The sequence below is a fragment of the Nuphar pumila genome, chromosome 7 (genome assembly GCF_984573655.1).
Source record: "Nuphar pumila chromosome 7, dmNupPumi1.hap1.1, whole genome shotgun sequence".
In the NCBI taxonomy this organism is placed as follows: Eukaryota; Viridiplantae; Streptophyta; class Magnoliopsida; order Nymphaeales; family Nymphaeaceae; genus Nuphar; species Nuphar pumila.
In genome coordinates, this window is record NC_143255.1 from 8,747,409 (window position 1) to 8,768,082 (window position 20,674).

The 20,674-nt window shown below is 39.0% G+C and overlaps 2 protein-coding genes across 3 annotated transcripts; one reads left to right on the forward strand and one right to left on the reverse strand.

Moving 5' to 3' along the window:
* Positions 1 to 1,547: 1,547 nt before the first annotated feature.
* Positions 1,548 to 2,312, reverse strand: LOC149831055 (uncharacterized). The gene has a single exon (XM_090012925.1). The coding sequence runs from the start codon at positions 2,310 to 2,312 to the stop codon at positions 1,548 to 1,550; it is 765 nt and encodes a 254-aa protein (XP_089869051.1).
* An 8,465-nt stretch (positions 2,313 to 10,777) lies between these two features.
* Positions 10,778 to 19,216, forward strand: LOC149831056 (TMV resistance protein N-like). 2 transcript variants are annotated; one of them, XR_016433261.1, is made up of 3 exons: positions 10,778 to 11,365; positions 12,636 to 13,763; positions 17,389 to 19,216. XR_016433261.1 is itself a non-coding variant. In XM_090013642.1 (2 exons), exons 1-2 carry the CDS (start codon positions 10,869 to 10,871, stop codon positions 13,675 to 13,677), a joined length of 1,539 nt encoding a protein of 512 aa, XP_089869768.1. In that variant the 5' UTR covers positions 10,778 to 10,868; the 3' UTR covers positions 13,678 to 16,933. The 2 variants fall into 2 exon arrangements, 1 of the variants encoding a protein (XP_089869768.1); XM_090013642.1 differs by lacking the exon at positions 17,389 to 19,216 and having other exon boundaries at positions 12,636 to 16,933.
* Positions 19,217 to 20,674: the final 1,458 nt, after the last annotated feature.

Consider the following 20,674-nt stretch of genomic DNA (forward strand, 5'->3'; position numbering starts at 1 on the left):
GTTTTTCTTTTGAGTCATTAATTACATCATCACTGAGAGAAATGTTTGGAAAAGGAAAAACACATGAATCTTCTCTAGGAAACTCCCCCTGAAGTTGATTTTTATAATACGCCTATGACTCATCAAATCACACATCACGAGAAACAAACATTTGTCTAGAAACCGGATCATAACATCGATAGCCTTTCTTGGTAGGGGAATAACCCAAGAATATACTTTTAACTGCATGTGTCTCAAGCTTATTTCGGTGCCAAGGAGACTTCCACACATAGGCAACACACCCAAATTTTCTGAGATGAGTGATTGAGTGTTTCTTGCCTTTAAGGACTTCTATTGAAGACCTTCCATCAAACACCTTTTTTGGAAGACGATTAGTAATGTAATTAGTTGTAGAGATGGCTTCGTTCCAGAACCGATTGGGAACTTGATTTTGAAAAAGTAAGGCTCTAGCGACATCCAACAAATATTTATTTCCTCATTCAGAGATGCCATTTTGTTGAGGTGCTTCTCTGCATGTTAGTTTGATGATCAATTCTCATCTTATTAGTGAAGTTGGCAAACTGTTGATTTAAATATTCAGTGCCATTATCAGTGTGAAGCACTTTCATATTTTTTCCAAATTGAGTAACGACCATGTTATGAAAAATTTCAAACTTTGAAAACACTTCATCCTTTCTACGTAGAAAATATATCCATCCAACTTTAGAAGAATCATCAATAAATTTCAAGTAATATTTAAATCCATTATAGGCATCAACGGGTGCTGGTCCCCAGACATCAGAGTAAATCAGGTCAAACGGTTTCTCAAATATATTTTCAGATAAAAGGAATGAAGGTCTAGTAAATTTTGCATAGCGACAAATCTCACAAGAACTATATTCAAAGTTCATTTCGGGTTTTAAAGTTCTCAAAACATAACTCGATGAATGATCGAGTCTTGAGTACCACAAATCATCTTCATCCTTATTCAAGTTGGTGACTAATGCCTTATTCTTGTTATTCAAGTAATAAAGTCTCCTGAACTCCGATCCTTCACCAATCATCACCCCCGTGCTCTGATCCTGAAAAACCACCTTAGATGGTGAAAATATAACATTGCAATTGCAATCTCTAGTCACACGGCTAACCGACATGAGATTAGAAGTTAGACCAGGCATGTATAAAACTTCAAGAGGCTTTAAGTTTTCAAGTAAACAGTTTTTTCCTTTCCCTTCAACATGAATTTTTTTACTATTAGCAATAGTGACCGGTGTGATTTCAGGACTAGTTTCAATGTTGGATATGATGCATTTATCGCTAGTCATGTTGTCTGACGCTCTCAAGTCGGCTATCCAGCATTTATCATCAAATTGAGAAAGGAAATCAAAGTTACCTGTGTTATCGTCCTTATCACGTGATGCCACAATAGCGAGATGTTGTTTGGTGAAATTTTTGAACATTTGAACCAGCTTTTCCATGGTAGCCGAAGTCTTCTTTTGATCTTCTTGATATGCTTGAGCAGACTTAGGTCTGCTGCCACCACTGTTATTGGGTCTTTTGTTCAATTTTCAACATCTATCTCTTGTATGATTCTCCTTCTTGCAATAAGTGCAAAACAATTTCCGTTTTTTGCGGGGATCAGTTGAAGTCACAACTTCTTTGTGCTTGGAAAAGAGAGCAACTTGAGACTCATTTGAATAATCAATTTTTAATATAGAATTCATTACTTGCCTTCTGCATTCTTCACGCATAATGATGGCGCAGACTTCATTTATCTTGGGTAAATCTGAAGACATGATAATCTGACTGCGAAGATTTTCATACTCAGGTCTCAGCCCAGCCAGCAGTTGAAAGATTTTGTCATGCTCACGGTTCTTTTGGTGAGTCACAACATCCATGGCTGTCGGGGTGAAAGACTCCCAATCGTTCCATAAAGCCTGCAACTCCCCAATATATTCAGTGAGTGGTTTCTCACCTTGTTTGAGATTGTTAATCTCCTGCATAACTTGATAACATCTCGCCATGTTGTATTGATGTCTGAATATCTCCTTCGTCGCATCCCAAACTTCTTTTGCAGTTTCTAAAGAGTAGAACGTTTGAGCGATTTTCTTGTCTATGGAGTTTAGTAACCATGACATCACAGTGTGATCATTAGACTCCCATTCTTCAAGTTTCGGGTCTCCATCAGGCGGTCTGACCTTGCTGCCTGTCACATGACCGAGCTTGGTCTTTCCGCTCAAGAACAATTTTGCAGATTTAGACCATGTCAGATAGTTGTAGCCATTCAACAACTCTATAGTGATTTTCAGGGTTGGATTCACGCTCTCCACCATGTTAGTATGCTGCTGATTGAAATCAACTGAACTGCTTCCCTATTCGTCTGCCATGAAAGAATTCCAAGAATGGGCCAAGTGCAAATCATAATAGAGCAAGCAACCACACCGTGTAAATTGCTACATGATATATGATATTGCCTGCAAATCATGAACCGAGAAAATCGCTACACGATTTGTTGTAAATCGCTACACGATTTGTTGTAAATCGTTACACGAGCAGGGAGATGGACTAAATGCTTGCAAAGTAGATGTTGCATAAGAGCCATTAGATTGATTGCATAATGATTAGCTACCATGAGAGTCTGACGTTGCAGCGATCAATCATATGCTTGTAGGGTATCGAAGAACCTGGCTTTGATACCATGAAAGAAAGAAAAACTCACTGCAAATCAAGCAAAGCACACAAGCAATTACGTGGTTCAGCAATGTGCCTACATCCATGAGAGAGAAGGAGCGTCTTTCATTACTGTTACCCGATACAAAGAGTTATATGATGGGTAAGATGAAAAAAATGGTATAAGTAGAGGTGGTTCAATAAAAAAACTCACTTTCACAGTGGCCAAACTATTATCACAACAACAAAGCTAGGCAGTGCATCTAATCGGACCAGGCTCGTTGTCTATGCATGGCTGCATTAAAAATGGATAAGAACGAAACCGTGTGGGGTCTGGAAAATCGTTTTCTTCTTGGACTAACATGATGAAAAAGCAACACCAAAGCAAACAAGTCAAAAGGAAAACTGGTGGAAGTTTCCTCGCACTTTCCTTTCAATAATGAAAGATAAAAAAAAAATTATATAAGTTGAGGTGGTCCAATAAATGAAACACATTTTCACAGTGGCCAAACTCCAAGTTTGATAGACAACTTCTGTCCACCGCATTATCTAAAGGCTGGATATCCTCCTTGTTCCTCCTCTTTTTGGGCAAGTGATTTTTTTTACTCTGAACCAATACATTTGGAACGTGTTCTTAAAGAGTTGTCCTCCTTGTCAAGTGACCATCCCAGATTCTTGAACATGTACGCTCTTTACTTGATCGAATCTTACACTAAATCCCTTTGGGACCCTGCATCACTATTAGCACAACAACAAAGCTAGGTGATGTGTAGCGATTTACGAGATATCACCATGTAGCAATTTATGAGATACCACCATGTAGAGATTTATGCGTTAACCCATACCACCATATAACGATTTACGAGTTGACCCATATAGCGATTTATAGATAGGAAGTGATTTAAAGGTATCACTGTGTAACGATTTACACAGTGTACCAGACGGATCGCGAACACGATTTGCCACAAGAAAGAATTAACGTGGTTCGATCATGTTAGACCTACGTCTACGACAAACACTCTTACTCTCTTTTTTCTTGTTATTGAATCATCCAGGGATACAATATTTATAATACACAACATATAACTAACCTGGAAAGAATCATAGAGGTACGATATTCAGTTTTCATAACCAACTTGATACACAGAGATATTTCTTATAACCGTTTGGATGAGACGAGATCGGATCTCGTAAATCAAGGAGAGAGAGAGGTGAGAAGGGATATCATCAACACTCCCCCTCAAGTGGGGTGTAGATGTTTGCACAACCCCACTTGTCGAGAAGGTCACTATGATGATCTTGTCTTAGTCCTTTGGTGAATTCGTCAGCAAGTTATTTTGCACTTTTAGTATATGGAGTAGAGATCTCTCCTCTTTGAACCTTTTTCACGAACATAATGACAATCAATTTCTATATGCTTAGTCCATTCATGAAAGACTGAATTTGTTGCAATATGTAGTGTTGCTTGATTGTCACAAAACATGGAAATAGGTAGATCGACTGACATCTTCATTTCTGTTAGAAGAGTTTTGGCCAGGTTATTTCACTAGTAGTAGTTGCCATGGCCCTATACTCAGCTTTTGCACTAGATCTGGCAACCACCTCTTGCTTTTTGCTTTTCTAGGTAACTATATTGCCACCAACAAATACACAATACCCTATGGTAGACCTTCTGTCTGAACTTTTTGCCCAGTCTGCATCTGTGAAACCTTGAATTTGATGACAATCGTTCTGCTTGTACCATAATCCTTGGCATGGCATTCCTTTCAAATACTGCAATATTCAATTTATGATTTTTCAATGTAGTTCCTGAGGAGTATGCATACATTGGCTTACGAGGTTGACTGCATATGTAATGTCTGGTCGAGTAATAGTCAAGTAGATTAGTTTTCCAACTAATCTTTGGTATCCTTTCTTATTTACTATTACATCATCTGTTGAGATAATAGATTTTTGTCCGCTTTCAACTAGAGTTTCAAAGAGCTTACACTCATTTTTGTCTGCACTTTTAAGAAGATTTAACATATATTTCCTTCACTTTCTTGAGTGAGCTATTTCAATGCCTAAGAAGTAGTGAAGTTTATCCAAATCTTTTATGTCAAAGGTGTTATGCAGAAGCCTCTTTGTTTCTTGAATGCCTTCATCATATGTACCTATCAAAATGATATCATCCACATATACCAAGATAATAACCAAATGATTTTCTTCTCCTTTGACAAACATTGAATTGTCAGCATTGCTTCTGACAAATTTATGTTGTTCCAAACAACTGCTCAATCGATGGTACCACGTCCTGGGAGATTGTTTTAGGCCATAAATGACTTTATGTAGTTTGCATACTCTATCAATATTTTCTTCTTCAGGATGTCCAGGTGAAAGTTTTATATACACTTCTTCTTTTAAGGCTCCCTGCAATAAAGCATTTTTAACATCTAATTGATAGAGAGGCCAATTATAATTGCAAGCAACAGATAAGAGAATTCTGACGGTATTCACTTTGGCAACGGGAGAAAATGTTTCATCGTAATCGAGACCTTGAGTCTGAGTATACCCTTTAGCCACCAACCAGGCTTTATATCTCTTTATAGTCCTGTCACTATTTTGTTTTATCTTATATACCCAACGACATCCGACTGCCTTTTTTTTCAAGAGGTAAAGGAACAACTTCCCAAGTTTTATTATCATAAAGAGCTTGCAACTCTTCATTCATAGCTCAAACCCATATTAGATCAATTCTAGCCTCCTCATACATGGATGGCTCCTTAATCTGAGAAATGCGACTGATGTAGGTTTTGTGAGTCCTGCTAACTTTGTGATACCCAATATAGGTTTCAATAGGGTACATGACTGAGAATGAAACATAATCATTTAAATAAGCAGGAGCACTAGATTGACGCTCTGACCTTCTTAGCAAAGGTTGATTTTTTCTTTCAGAGTTTGCCTCTTGCGGTGAGTCCAAAGTTCTTCCTATGTTGGTTGTAATTTTCTCATATGAGTCGGTCGCAGGCAGAACTACTTCTTCTTTAGAATAGTTTTTCTCAAATATGTCTCTAGATGTTGTCTCCTCATGGCATTGATTTTGCTGAAAGTATGAAACATTTTTTGTTGAATTCGACATCCCTGGTGATAAAAAGACGTTGCTCTTCTATATTATAGCATTTATATCCCTTTTGAGATGCAGAATACCCAAAGAAGACACATTTGGAAGCACGACTGCTAAGTTTATCTGATCCTTGTTTGGCTATGAACACAATACATTCAAAGGTTCTCATGTGATTTAAATTGAGTTTCTGTCCCTTTAGAATATCAAAAGGAGAGTGTTTTTCTAAAATTTGGCTAGGCAGTCGATTAATAAAATAGCAAGCAGTCAGAACAACATCACTCCAAAACATTTTTGGAACATTCATTTGGAATAAGAGTGCTCTGGTAACTTCAAGGAAATGACAATTTTTCCTTTCGGCTACTCCATTTTGTGGAGGAGTACCTACACAGGTAAATTGATGGTTTATACCCTTTTATTTTTCAAATTCTTCAAACTGAGTATTCTTATACTCAGTGTCTTGATTTTTGTGTCATATTGGTTTTCTATCATAGAGAAAAACTCTTTAAATTTATCAAGGACTTCATCTTTGGTCTTAAGCAAATAGATCTAGGTAGCTTTTGAAAAATTGTCAATGAATGTTAGATAATATCTAAAACCAGAATAAAATGTCACAGGAGAAGGTCCCCATACATCAGTATGAATTAGATCAAATGGCTTTTCAGCAATATTATTTGATCTAGGAATTGAAAGTCTAGTCATTCAAGCATATCTACAAACATCACACAAATGACAATCAAATTGAAAATCAGGAAACAAAATGTTCAATGACTGTCATGATGGGTGTCCTAAGCGTTTATGCCACAGACATCCTTCATATTTTCTAGCAAGCGTGGCCCTTTCGTGTCTTCTAAGCACATAAAGACCATCTGAAATTTTTCCTTCACCAATCACTTTCTTCGTCGCCCTGTCCTGAAATATCACATTATATGGTGAAAAAGTGATATCACAATTAAGCTCATTTATAATTTTTGACACAGATAATAAGTTGACCGATAAGCTTGGGACTACCATAGCATCCAGTTCTTTTGCACGATCAAATGGATAAAATCTACTAATACATGTTACCTCAACTTTTGTTCCATCCACAATGACAACATGCTTGCAGCCGAAAATTGGTTTTAGCCTGGATTTATCGGTTATGGTTGAACACATATGTTCACTTGCTTCAGAATCAATGACCCAACTTTTATCATTGTGATGAGCAGAAATATTACCTGGATTTGAAGGAGAGAATGTGGAGGCCATCATAGCTACTTGATTATTTTTCTGACAAACAGTTTTAAGCAACTCAGCAATATTCTTCAATTGAGTAGACAAATCTTCTGAGCTAACTTTATCATTCGGGTTTGAAGTGGTAGCCACATGACTAGATGGTACGATTTCATGAGAACGTCGAGCTGGAGCAGTTCCTGATTTACCGTGAAGGTTCCAGCATCTATCCCGAGTATGTATATTTTTTTTTACAAAAGATACAAGAAATCTTGTTTCTTGTTTTGTGGCCTGATGATTCATAGTTTTTTGTTGCACATGCTACAACATCAGAAAAAAGAGCTCTATCAGATGCTTCAGGGAGAGACTTCTCTACATTCATTAAACGACGATGACTTTCCTCTTTTATTATGATAGAGCATATATTGTTAACCGATGGTAATTCAGTTGATAACAAAATCTGGCTTCAAATTTAATCAAATTCATTCTCAAGCCCAACGAGCAATTGGAAAGCTTTTTCCTTTTCACGAAGATTTTTGAAGGAAATCATATCCGTGCATGTGGATGTATATGACTCATATTCATCCCATGGACGCTTCATTTTTCCAAAAAAGTCAGAGAAACCTTGAGTATCCTTCTTGATGTTATGAATCTCGCAAAACAATTGATACATACGAGCTATATTGTTTTGCTCGCTATAGATTTCTTTAGCAGTAGTCCATATTTCTTGAGCGGTATTTAAAAATAAAAAACCCTTAGCAATTCAATTTTTTATCAAATTAAGAAGCCAAGACATAACAAGGTCATTGACAGACCTCCAATCCCGATATTTGGGGTCATTTATGCTTGGCCTAGTTATTTCCCCATTAATATATCTGAGTTTAAATCTACCGCTTAAGTATAGAGAAACTGATTTGGACCACGAAAGATAATTTCTACGATTCAATAATATCGATGTGATTTTTTGTATTTGGTACATGATCTTGAACGAGGATGCACTCTGTTGATGATGGAGATTGAGGTTGTCCTGACGAGCTGTTCGCCCTGAAGAGGAAATACACACAGTGAACAAAAACACTTGACAAGATTGAGAGGAGAATGCAATGGCCAGAGATCAACTATACTCTGATACCATATAGTGATTTATGAGATACCACCATGTAGCGATTTATGAGAGATACCACCATGTAGCGTTAACCCATGCCACCATATAATGATTTATGAGTTGACCTATATAGCGATTTGTAGATAGGAAGCGATTTGTAGGTATCATTGTGTAACGATTTACACAGTGTATCAGACGGATCACAAAGAGGATTTGCCACAAGAAAGAATTAACGTGGTTCAGTCATTTTAGACCTACGTCCACGACAAACACTCTCGCTCTTTTTTTTCTGTTATTGAATCATTAAGGGATACAGTATTTATAATACACAATATATAACTAACTTGAAAAAAAATGATAGAGGTACGATATTCAATTTCCATAACCAAACGCAGAAATATTTTTTGTAACCGTTTGAATGTGGGACCAGGCTCGTTGTCTATTCATGGCTGCATTAAAAATGGATACGAACGAAACCGGGGGGGGGGGGGGGGGGTCTGGAAAGACATTTTCTTGATGACTGACGTGATGAAAAAGCAAAACAAGTCAAAAGGGAAGCTTGCTCGCGCTTTACTTACAATAATGAAAGATAAAATAAAAATGTATAAGTTGAGGTGGTCCAATAAAAAAACAACAGCAATGGGGAAAAAGTAAAACTGTCTAGGTTGGTGAAAATGTCATGGTGAGAGAGGCTCAACTACATGGAATGGTGAGAGGCTTGGCAGGTTGACAACCAAAAAAGACCCGTAGAGCAATTGTTACTTCGGTTTATTAGTTTTTCTATCCGGAAGAAGGAAGGCAATAGCTCTGATTGTGTGAGCAGAAGGAGAAAATGGCGAAGAGGAAGTGAATGGAGGACGAGACAGCAGACCCATCAATGATGCCATCAAAGCAGGGTCGGTTTGAGTTTGAGGTGTTTTTAAGTTTTAGAGGGAACTCCTAATTGATTTGCTGACAAAACAGACATGATTTAGGAACCGACTGCACTTGAATCATTTGATGACTTGCCTAAGGAACTCAACTTTATAATTTGTTTTAAATTTAAGTATGCAAACATAAATTTGATTTTTTGAACTCAACTATATATTTTCAATCATTGATGTTGGCTGCTTGAGATTCTAATATATTAATTGTGAAGTTGAGTAATTTTTCTTTTTTCTTTTGGGTGATTTCTCCTCACCCACCTTTTTCAGTGTGCATAATTCTTCTTAGTTATTAATAAAATCTTTTTATACTCTGCCTCAAAAAACAAAAAAATTAAAAAGCATTGAATTTGAGTTGGGTGTTTAAGCACAAGCCGACCAACCCGCTATCACAATCAGGCCCATTAAACATAATTCTTTACCTTATCCCAATAGAAAGGCCAAAAAATGGCAGAAACTATTTTCAAGAAATTTATTTTAATTAATTTTATTGGTGGATGAACAATGAGAAAAATAAAAAGTTTAATTTCTCACAAAGAAAAAGTCTTGGCGTTATTATCCCATTCTAAGCTTTTGTCACCGTGGATGCAACCCGCTTCTACTTCTATTTGGTATAGGTCGTGGTGGGCCCTGTACAGGCAAAAGAGTGATGGACCAAATTAAGGTGCAAGCTGCAAACCCGTATTCCACGGGTCTGACATAATGGTAAAGAGAAAACAAGTGCAAGAAAGAGAAGGAAAGCTTCCCTTGTGCTTTGCTTTTCATCAATGAAATTGTCCACCCAAAGCTCAAAGCCTCTACATGCCATTACAACCAATTCCAAAGAGTGAATGACGTTAGGTATGTCAACGGGTCGGATTAACCCGATGTCTGAACCGAATTGGAATCTGATAAGGCAGATTTGGTAGCCAAACCCAGATCCGATTAAAAATCAGATTCGAGTTTGCATTGAAATCCAAATCTAAAACCTAGTAAAATCAGAAAACGATTAAGTGTAAATATCGTGTTTTTAGGCTAGTCATATCCAGATTCAGTTTTAACTTTTTTTCATCTGATTTCGAATCCAATTAGATCAGATCCAATTAAATCAGTTTTGGTAATACCTAAATCCAGATCCGATTAAAAATCATATTTGGATTCCGTATAGATTTTGCATTGAAATCCAAATCTAAATCCTACTAAAATCTGAATCCGATTAAATGTAAATATCATGTTTTAGGCTAGTAGGATCCCGATTCAGTTTTTTCTTTTTTTCATCAGATTCGAATCCAATTAGATCATGTCCAACTAAGTCAGATTCGGTAATGCCTAAATCCGACCCTTGACACGCCTAAATGAGATTTTTTAATGGGACAGAATATACACGTGGCAGCAAACAACTATGACACCTTTTTTTTTTTTTGCAAACTTTTGGTAGCCCATCTAGGTTCAGACTCAAGTAGAACCAGACTCAAACCTGATTTGACATGATGATACTGGGTTTGGATCCGGGTCTAATCGGACCCATCATAAAAAAAAACCATACCTGATGGTGGGATCGGGTTCGTTGTCTTTTCACGGCTGCATTAAAAATGGATAAGAACGAAACCGTGTGGGGGGTCTGGAAAGACGTTTTCTTCGAGTCCGATGTCATAAGAAAGCGAAGCAAGAGAAAACAAGAGGGAGGGAAGCTTCCTCGCGCTTTCCTTTCAATAATGAAAGAAACAAATGAATTAAAGTAAGATGGTGAGAGGCTTTATGGTTGTGTTACCTCTCTCGGCTATAAAGGGATGGTAGAGGTTGGACTAAGACTGGGCAGATTGTAACTCCCGTTTAATAGCTTCTCTGTATCTAAGAAGAAAGACCATCGCGTAGCTTGTGTGAGATTAAGAGGAAGTGCATGGAGGAAAAGGCAGCAGACCCATCAATGATGCTATCAAAGCATGAGGGGTTTGAGTTTGATGTGTTTTTAAGTTTTAGAGGGAAGGACACCCGCAAGGGCTTCACGGGCCATCTCTACAAAGAACTGGATCGGCTTGGCATAAAAGCCTTCATAGACAGTAAGGACTTGCCAAAGGGCCAAAGAATCGATGAACTGTTGAAGCACATCGAGGGATCAAAGATTTTTGTGCCCATCTTCTCCAAAAACTATGCAGACTCCAAGTGGTGTTTAATGGAGATAGCCAAGATGATGGAGATTAACAAAGATGCTGAAGAAAACAGGCCAATCATTCCTGTGTTCTTTCATGTTGATCCTTCTGATGTCCGACATCAAACGGGATCATTTGAAGCCGTTAAAAACCACGAGAGCAATAAAGAATTGGATGTTAATGCGTTCAGAAACGCCCTGACAACAGCTGGGCAGAATTCTGGGTACTGTCTCACTGAGACAGATGGGTCAGTAACAACCTCTCTCTCTCTCTCAGTATATATATATATATATATATATATATTGGCTTCTAATAAAGATAAAAAACTAATAAGCTAAAAATGATAGGTGCAAGATGTATCGAGGCCACACAGTTGCCTCCAACATGGCTAACATGAAGATCACATGATTCAAAACAAGTTTCTTAGTACACAAACCATGAAGATCACATCCCTAACATTTGATTTACAAGAAAGTTAGAAATTTTTTGAAGAAAAAAAGGGATTTCTGTTCATTAGTTTCTCACCATATATATATATATATATATATATATATATATATATATATATATATATATATATATATATATATATATATAAGTAATGGGCTTGTTCAGCCTGATAGGCCCATTCAAAATTCACAGTTTTTTGTGTTTTTTTTCACATCTAACACCATAGATGTGATCTATAGGTTTTGTTTAGTGGGACCCTCCTATTTTTGGATCATCGGAATCGGACATGTATACTGGTTTTTCTTGTAATCCAAAATCAATGGCTACGAGGCATCAATTTTCTTGGCTCCTAAAAATACATTTTTCATCAAAAAATATGATCCAATAGAGGATTCCACTAAATCAAGCATGCCGAACACATCTAACGGTTCAGATCTATTATAAAACACTTCAAACTATGCTGCCTAACGAGACAGAACTAGAAAAAAGTGTGTGTATGTGTGTTTGTGTGAAAATGAAAACCTACAAAATCAGGGCTGCTAAATGGAACATGCAATTGGATTTTGGGTGTTTTTTCAAAATGCTGAGCACAGGTGATTTATATGCTTGTTTTTATAGAAATCACTTCCTGGAGCATTTGATTCCAATACGTGAATAGGTATTTATATGCTTTGAAAAAATCAACGGCCTATATTTTTTTTAAAATAAATGCTGTTTTTTTATCTAAAATGCATGATCAAACCGTATTTTTAATAAATTTTTGAGACTCCATGTCCCAAAGGGGTTTGCCGTAGTGGGATGGGGCCAAGTCTCGTTCTAGGTTCAAATCTCATGGGTGTCTCCCCCTTGTGCAAGCGGAAGCGTGGCTACTCCCTGGGAGCAAGTGGGTAATAAAAAAAATCATGTTGAACACATCTGTGCGATCAGAATTCGAAACAAACACCGAAACCCCAATAACATGTTTCCTTTAGCACCATGCCTATTTTGTAGGTTTTCATTTTATATATATATATAAGTTGGATAATGGTCTTTGGAATTTCTTATTTGTTGTTGTCATCAATTTGCAGTAATGAGGCAAAACTGATCACACTTATATGCAAGAGGGTATCTAATTTATTGAGAAAGGTCACATTTGTCATAGATCCTCTAATTGGGATCGATTCTCAATTAAATGAAGTGTTGGAGATGTTGAAGAGGGAAACAAATGTTGTTTGTCTTATTGGAATTTGTGGGCAAGGTGGCATCGGAAAGACGACAATTGCGATGGCCATCTATAATATGCTATCTACTGAATATGATGGCAGTTGTTGCTTCATCAAAGATGTTCGCGAAAATGCCAAGCATCGTAAGGGACTTCCCGCACTACAAACTAAGCTAATTTCTGACATTTTAAAAGAAAAAGTTGACATCGATGATGTTGAAGAAGGAATTAGTTTGATCAGACATAGAATGAGTAGTAAGAAAGTTCTCCTAATTCTTGATGACGTGAATGACAAGCAGCAACTTGATGCATTTATAGCCAAACGAAATCCTTTGAAGCAAGAGGAATGGTTTGGTGCAGGAAGTAAGATTATTGTTACAACAAGGGACAAAGGCGTACTCCTAAAGCATGGACTGAAGGAAGACCAAATTTATGCCCTTAAAAAACTGAACAGTGGGTATTCACTTCAGCTATTCAGTCACCATGCATTTGGGAATGACAAACCAAAGGCAGAGTTTAAAGATCTGTCTAACGAAGTTGTGAAAGTAACCGAGGGCCTACCACTAGCTCTTCAAGTACTTGGTTCACACTTTTATGGTATAAGTGATAGAAACAAATGGCTACCATGGTTGACAAAACTGAAAGGAGTTCAACATAAAGATATTCATGAAAGGTTAAAAATAAGTTATGACTCACTAGAAGATCCAGGGGAGAAATGCATATTTTTAGACATAGCATGTTTTTTTATTGGAGTGGATAAACAATTTCCAGTTTACATGTGGGAGGATTGTGCTTATTCCCCAAGCTTGTCACTCGAAGTTCTCGAACACAAGTCTCTCATTAGTATTGATGATTTTGGTATATTTATAATGCATGACCAAATTCGAGATATGGGAAGGACTATATAGTTCGAAAAGAAGGCGGAGAGAACCCTTTAAACTACAAGAGGCTATGGGATGCGGATGACATAGAAAGGGTGTTGGAGGAAGCTGAGGTATGATCTAAACTGATTTCTATTTTTATTTTCATAGTATTAGAACTTTGAATATTGGCATAAGAATGATTATGGCGTATTCTATATATCTTTTATTTTTCATAATATTAAAAAGTTGGTCACTAACACAAGATTGATCTCATAGGCACAGGTTGAGTGAATATTGAGCTAATAAATTAGACAACATTGTTTCTTGGTCAAAAGTTCAGAAACTTGGCCTAGATTGGCATTGCTAAATTCACAGTCAAACAATGGATTCTAGATATTGGATTACTTCTAACCATCTTAATATTTATAATACCAAGATTTTGAAAATGGCGCAATATTTTTTAGACTTATTTCCAAAGCCTAAAAATCCGGTTAATATCGTGAGGCTTTCAAAATCTCTTAATATTTATAATGCCAAGATTTTGAAAATGGCGCAATATTTTTTAGACTTATTTCCAAAGCCTAAAAATCCGGTTAATATCGTGAGGCTTTCAAAATCTCTCATAATCTGAATATTTTGTGAATTTTTGGCAAAAAGCATTGCGATATTAACATAACTTAAAATGCTAAAACCTCGCCAACAACAAACAAATTAGTTAAAAAAAATGTTCGAAAAAGTAGTGCTGATGTGGGAAACTCCATGTGAGCATACCTTTAAGCTTGTTACTCATCTGAACGAACAGATTTATTAGCCCACATGAATGGGCAAACCATTTCAAATTTCAAGTATGTTGCCAAGCAAAGAGAGTTCCTTTTTAGCTAGAGTTGGAAAATGTAAGGACTATTTTTCCTCATCGATTTTGGGCTACTTTTGCATCCTTGTACTCATATCCAAGCAATATCTTATTCACATTAAGATATCATCTCACCCACCCATAAGTATCTATTATAAACTTTTGCTGGTAGTTTTTACTTATGTATAATAAATTTTTACAAATCTATATTTTTATAACAAATTCTCATGTAAACAAAGTTTTTCCAAAATCTCTACTTGCCAAGAAATTCTCTAGAACGATATTTGTTATGTTCAATAAATATGTTCTCACCTCATATTTAGAAATCTTTTATAAAGATGGATATCATATCCATACGGATAGGTTTACCAAAAAACGCATTTTATATGATTTTTTTGATGGTGTCAACGGACGAAATGACCATTGTACGCCCAATCCCACACGTACACACTGAATGAGTCAGGCAGGTGCCTCTCGGCTAGGGCAGTGCCAGTCCATTTTCCGGCTAGTGTATGACCTGAAAATGGTTGGGTTGGTGCCACCCTGGCAGGTAGCCACCAGCCCGACCATTCTCCGATTGGTTGCCCAGCCATAAAACGGTCATCCTATTTTTCATTTTTTCCATTTATAGCTGGCCAATGGCTAGAAAATGACTGAACTGGTGCTGCCCTAGCCAGAAGGCACCAGCCTGGTCATTCTTTGGTTGGTGGCGAGACGAAAAATAGCCAGCTAATTTTTCTTTTATTTTTTTATTGTTTTTTTTTTTTTGACCAGTGGTTTACCATAAAATGGCCAGCTTATATTTCTTTCTTTCTTTTTTGGCCAGCCACCTGCTGGAAAAGAAGGTGCCAGCTTGTGGCTAGAAAATTACTAGTTTTTTTTTTTATTTTGTTTAGCCTTTCGGAACCCAAATATTAGTTCTTTAGGTTTTGGGTCATTCAAAAACCAACAAAACCTAATTTTTGGCAAACCACCGTTTGAAAGTAGCGGTGCAAACAGTTCAGACTTGGGTTGGATCCTGTCAGTTCTGATCTGAATCAGGAATGTAAACATCAGATCCAAATCTGAGTCAAAATCCATATGCGAATTTGATCCAGAAAGGTAAATTTGAGTCTAAATCCGAAATACATGTGGTAATACTTGATCTGAAAAAAATAGAACAAAAACAAGCCATTTACATGTAAAAACATGTAATTAGTTCAGATTTTGAATCGGATCAATTCTAGATCTAATTTAAACTGCTGATTTGAATCTGAAAGTGATGTGATTGGACAGATTCGAATCCATCTGAATATACATTCAGATCTTACTTAAATGATCTATATTTGAAAAAAAAAATGTTAGATTTGGATCCCATATTCAACCATATCCAATCCATTTGCAGACCTATTTGGAAGCAAATCTTGGTTTCTAAGAAACTTAGTTTTGCCTCATGTTATCCAAACGGGGACTATGAATACTAATTTTTAGTTTGGAATAGATGCAACATCTTATATGCATCTTTAATAGGTCTTGAAAAGGGGCCCGGCCCAGCCCATATGCCTGACTCATTGCCTACGCGTGAGGCGTGAGGCCTAAGGGTACTAAACTAGGCTTAACTGGTCCGCAAGCTAATATATATATATATATATATCAAATCTAGGTTGGGCTTGGCCTACACCTTGTTCCTGGGAGCTGGCCCAGAAACTTGGCCCAGGCCCAAACCAAACATGCCCGGCCATGGGCTACCCGTGGCCGCCTGCCTATTGTCCACTTCTAATATTTAATGGCTCAAACGCCCATGTGATACCGAAAAATTTTCAAACCACTGGACATCTCATTGATGCGTCGGGTCCGACCTACATCTGATCCGGACCCCAAAGGATATTCCTCCAAGCTGGCCACCGTGTCTCAAATCTCATTCTCTGGAAAATATCGGCCAGAAAAAATTAAACCGATATTTTGATTGATTTATTTATTTATTTTAGGCTCACAAAAAAATTTGACATGTTTACAAAATATATGTAAGATATAAACAATATCGAAACATTGCAAAATTTGTTTTCCAAAATAAGTGATATTTTATGAATAATGAATTTTTCGGTATTACATGGGCGTGTTTGAAAATATTGTGGTTTTTTGATGTTACAGATTCTTCCAAATATTGAATAATTTGCTTTTTCATATCAATATGTGAAATCAACATATACATATGATCCGGATTGTAAGATGTAAATGGTTTATGAAGAGAAATGTTGTTGCCAGATATTCATACGCATGTGGCAGTCATTGGAGACGGCCATGGCTGCGGTCAAAGGCAGAGCTGGGGGGGGGGGGGGGGGGGGGGCTGTAGCCCAGTCCTCCATTAGATAATGTCAGTTATGGCTGTAGCCCAGTCCTGCCTCCCGGCCCAGTTAAAAAAAAAAATATTTATGAATGTTTGCCATTAGATAATGTTAGTTATGGCTGTAGCCCAGTCCTGCCTCCAGGCCCAGTTAAAAAAAAAATATTTATGAATGTTTGCCATTAGATAATGTTAGTTATGGCTGTAGCTCAGTCCTGCCTCCAGGCCCAGTTGTGAATGTTTGCATTGTTATGAACTTCAAATTATCGCACCAGTGTTATATATTGTAATTAGATAATGTTTAAGAACTTTCCGTTGGGGTTGTTAAAAAAGTAATGGTCACGGTAAAAAACATGTCTACTGCTGGTGTCACGGGCCTATTTTCTTCAATGGGCCAGCGCGGCGCAACGGTCCTTCCTTACCGCCGCAAGCCTACTCGTCAGCTCGCTTGCCAGTCGCGGAAGCTTGTAATCAGAGTGCAAGAGAGCAAGAGAGAATAGAGGGAGAGAAATTGCAATCACAACGAGGGTGAACAAAAGAAAGCTCAACGCATTTACTTCATTCACAATTTTGCCCGCAGGCTATTACAGTTCAAGTATACGGGCTGCCCCTTTGGGGTATTAATTCACCTGAACCGGGCAGCTTACATCAGACTCAACAAAAGCAAAACAGACTCTAAGCGCAACTGTACACTGTAAGTCGCAAGGGAACATGCTCCCCCCTTCAAATCATGCGCCGTCCTCGGCGCCATCTGTTTCGTGGTAAGCCCTGACTTCAGCCGGGTAGCGGCTGTTCATTCGAAATGCAGGCTCCCACGTTGGTTCCGCTGTTTCCTCCCACTGCACCAAGTATTTCTTCGCTTGCCCCAAGTAGTTGACCTTGTGGCGAAGGATCTGACTGAGGTGCTTCTCGGCCCGTTGTGCTGCCGGGGCCCTCTGCATTGTAAGAACCACAATATTTCTGAGATATTTTGTAGTGGCATGTGCTTCATTAATTGTTATTCTTGCTTTGTCGCAAGAATTTTTCGTGATTGTGCTAATATAGCAATACGAAGTCTTAATCGCGTAAGATTCGATTTACGAAGCAATTAAGGACGACCTTGGCGAACTAAGGTCCGATATCCCTAGAATAGATTTATAACTCATCTAAGTAGGTTCATCCCGAATTGGAAACCTAAACTAGGAAATATTTCTGGTAGTAGGGCGAAACGGGTATATCGGTAAATACGAGTCACGACGAGAGTGAATTTGTCAGAATGGAAAGCCTAAGTAAATAAGCTTAAAACTTAAGTTTTAATTCAAAAGGGTAAGGTTTGAAATGAAATTCCTTCAAAGTTTGAAACCTAGCTTTTAAAGGAAAAATTTACTAAGGTTTATGAGATATTAAAATTGGATTTTTGTAAAGTTAGAAGAGACTTTTTTTCAAAATCTCCAAGACCTAATTTGGAATTTAGAAAAGGTAGTTAGCATGGGGCCCACGTGAGCATGAGCCCAGCCCATGCTACTCTTAAAATAAAACAATAATAATAAAAAAAAAAATGGTATTTAAATAGCATTTTTGAAAAGCATGAATTTCCAAAAGTTGGGGTTGGGTTTTGGCATTACCACAAGTGGTAGCCCAAAACCCAACGGCTATTGGGCTGGAGGGGGCGCCCCTTAGGGGGGGTAGCTCCAGCCCATCATGTCAAAAAAAAAAAAGAAAAAAAAAAAGGGGTTTGACCTTAAGGTCAAAAGGTGGTCTATGGGGAGACCTACTCTCCCTAATTTAGGGAGAGTAGTTGTGGGCTAGGCTCAAGGGTTGTACACCCTTGAGCTAGGCCCATCATGAAGGGGGTCAAATCCCCTTGGGCTAGCCTTATAGCACCTAAAGGAAGGGGGGGGGCGTGTGGGAGGAGAACCCTCCATCTCCTCCCCTCTAATCCCAGCCCTCCATCTCTTGGAGTGGCTATTTAAGGGAGGGAGGAGAGAGAAATTCATTTCTCTCTTCCTCCTCCTCAACCATCTCCCTCCATCCTTCCATTTTCCCCTCCTCTCTCAAGTGTGAGAGTGAAGAGAGTGAGGTGAGTGTGGCTGAGAGAGTGCAAGTGAGGGCACCAGCACCACCACGCCGGAACCATCTCCGTCCCTACGCCGGAAAACCCCGAAGGTGAAGAGCTTCCACTTTACAATCCATTTTCCTTTGAAAAAAAAAGAATGCATGTAGAAATTGTTATGGTTGGTTTGGGGTTTTCTTTCTTTTTCTATACCATGAAACTTGTATGAGTGTGGGTGTGTCTTAGGGGGGGATCGACACACCGTTGTGGTAAACACGCACACACCGGACGTTCCACGCAATGGGACTGTCCTTAGGCGATTTCGGAGTTCTGGAGCTCCGGAGTCTCCTCTACTCAAAAGACCGTATCTCACTCGATACTGGTCCGAATGGAGCGTTCTTGGACTTTTCGGAAAGGGGAGACGACGTTCTCCAACATTTGTGTTTGCAGTTTTCACTGGTTCGGTCTGCAACCATCCCTAAAAATCCTCGTTTCTAGCAGACGTTCCGAACTTCTGTCATTGTACAGGAAGTCCTGAACATTGTCCGGTAATCCGGTGGTATTTCTCAAACCGTTTGTCGGAATTTTTCATGTTATAACTTTTCGGAAAGGTAAAATGATTATCTACGACTTCGATGTAGGAAATTTTCCCTAATTCATTTTGTAAACCCTTCAAAAAGTCAGGTTTTTGCAGACTGACAGGGTTTTGACAGTGGTCCAGAAAGTTCCAGACACTGTCTGGTAACACAGCGCCCTTTTCCAGACCGATGGTCGGATCGGAGTGATCTTGGTGTCTGTGCGAAGCAGAGACGCGGATCTACGAGTTCCGTGTTTGAAGTTTTTGCTATTTTGGTGCGGACGGACCCCAAATCGGGTCATCTTTCAGGCTATTTTTGGGCCATGCAAATAACTATATAACTATATATATATGTATAAAAAAAAAAGGAAGAGAGAGATCGATCGGGACTTGCCGTGTCCCGCTGCAACCTCTGCAGCGTTCGGTATGGCAGGGTGGTCTGACCCACTTCGGGGTTCGGACCCACCTATTGGGACTTCCCCAATCATATGGGGAAGGGGCGCCACACGGGACGCCCATGGTTTTGGGTAACCGGGTGTGCCTTACACCCGGAGCGCCCTTTTCGTTGGGACACGCCCCAGCAGCCAGCAGGCCGCAGCCTTGCTGCTGGCTGTCCCTTGGCCAAGGAGGTTCCCTCCTAGACCCGGCAGGGTCTGGTCCAACGTGGACCAGACCAGCTGGTCGCTGGCCGTCGCCTTCCAACCGCACCCTAGCTGCACCCCATGGTGCAGGCTGCTCGCGGCCCATTGCAGGCTGCTGCCTTAACAACCTAGGGTCTGACACATAGGTCAGACCAAGGTAGGTCCGGGTCTGGTCCAGCAGACCAGGCTGCCCAAACGACCCCGGTTGGAGCCTTATAGTGGCGGCGGGTGCTAAGTGCGCCCGCAAAGCTTAGCCAACCACTAGGTGGTTGCGTGACCGCTGCACCCACCCAGTAGCCTCGTGTAGAGCTTAGTGAAGCTCGTGTTGGTGGCTGGCACAGCCCTATGAGTCTAGTACGACATGTCTAGACCACCTACTTATGGGATTTTTACCTCGCCGCCAATTCAAAAAGCACGAAAATGCACGCATGAAGGCAAAACCGATAGAGTCACTAATAGACTCCTTGTAAAACGTGTATGATGTCCAAACAGCCGTTTTGTACACTTGGCACCAACGGTGCATGGTTCGGAACTGCCTATAGGGCCTGGTGGGCTACGGTTAGCCTTTTGGCATTTCGGCACACATTGTGCCATCATACCCTTGCCGTCACGTCAG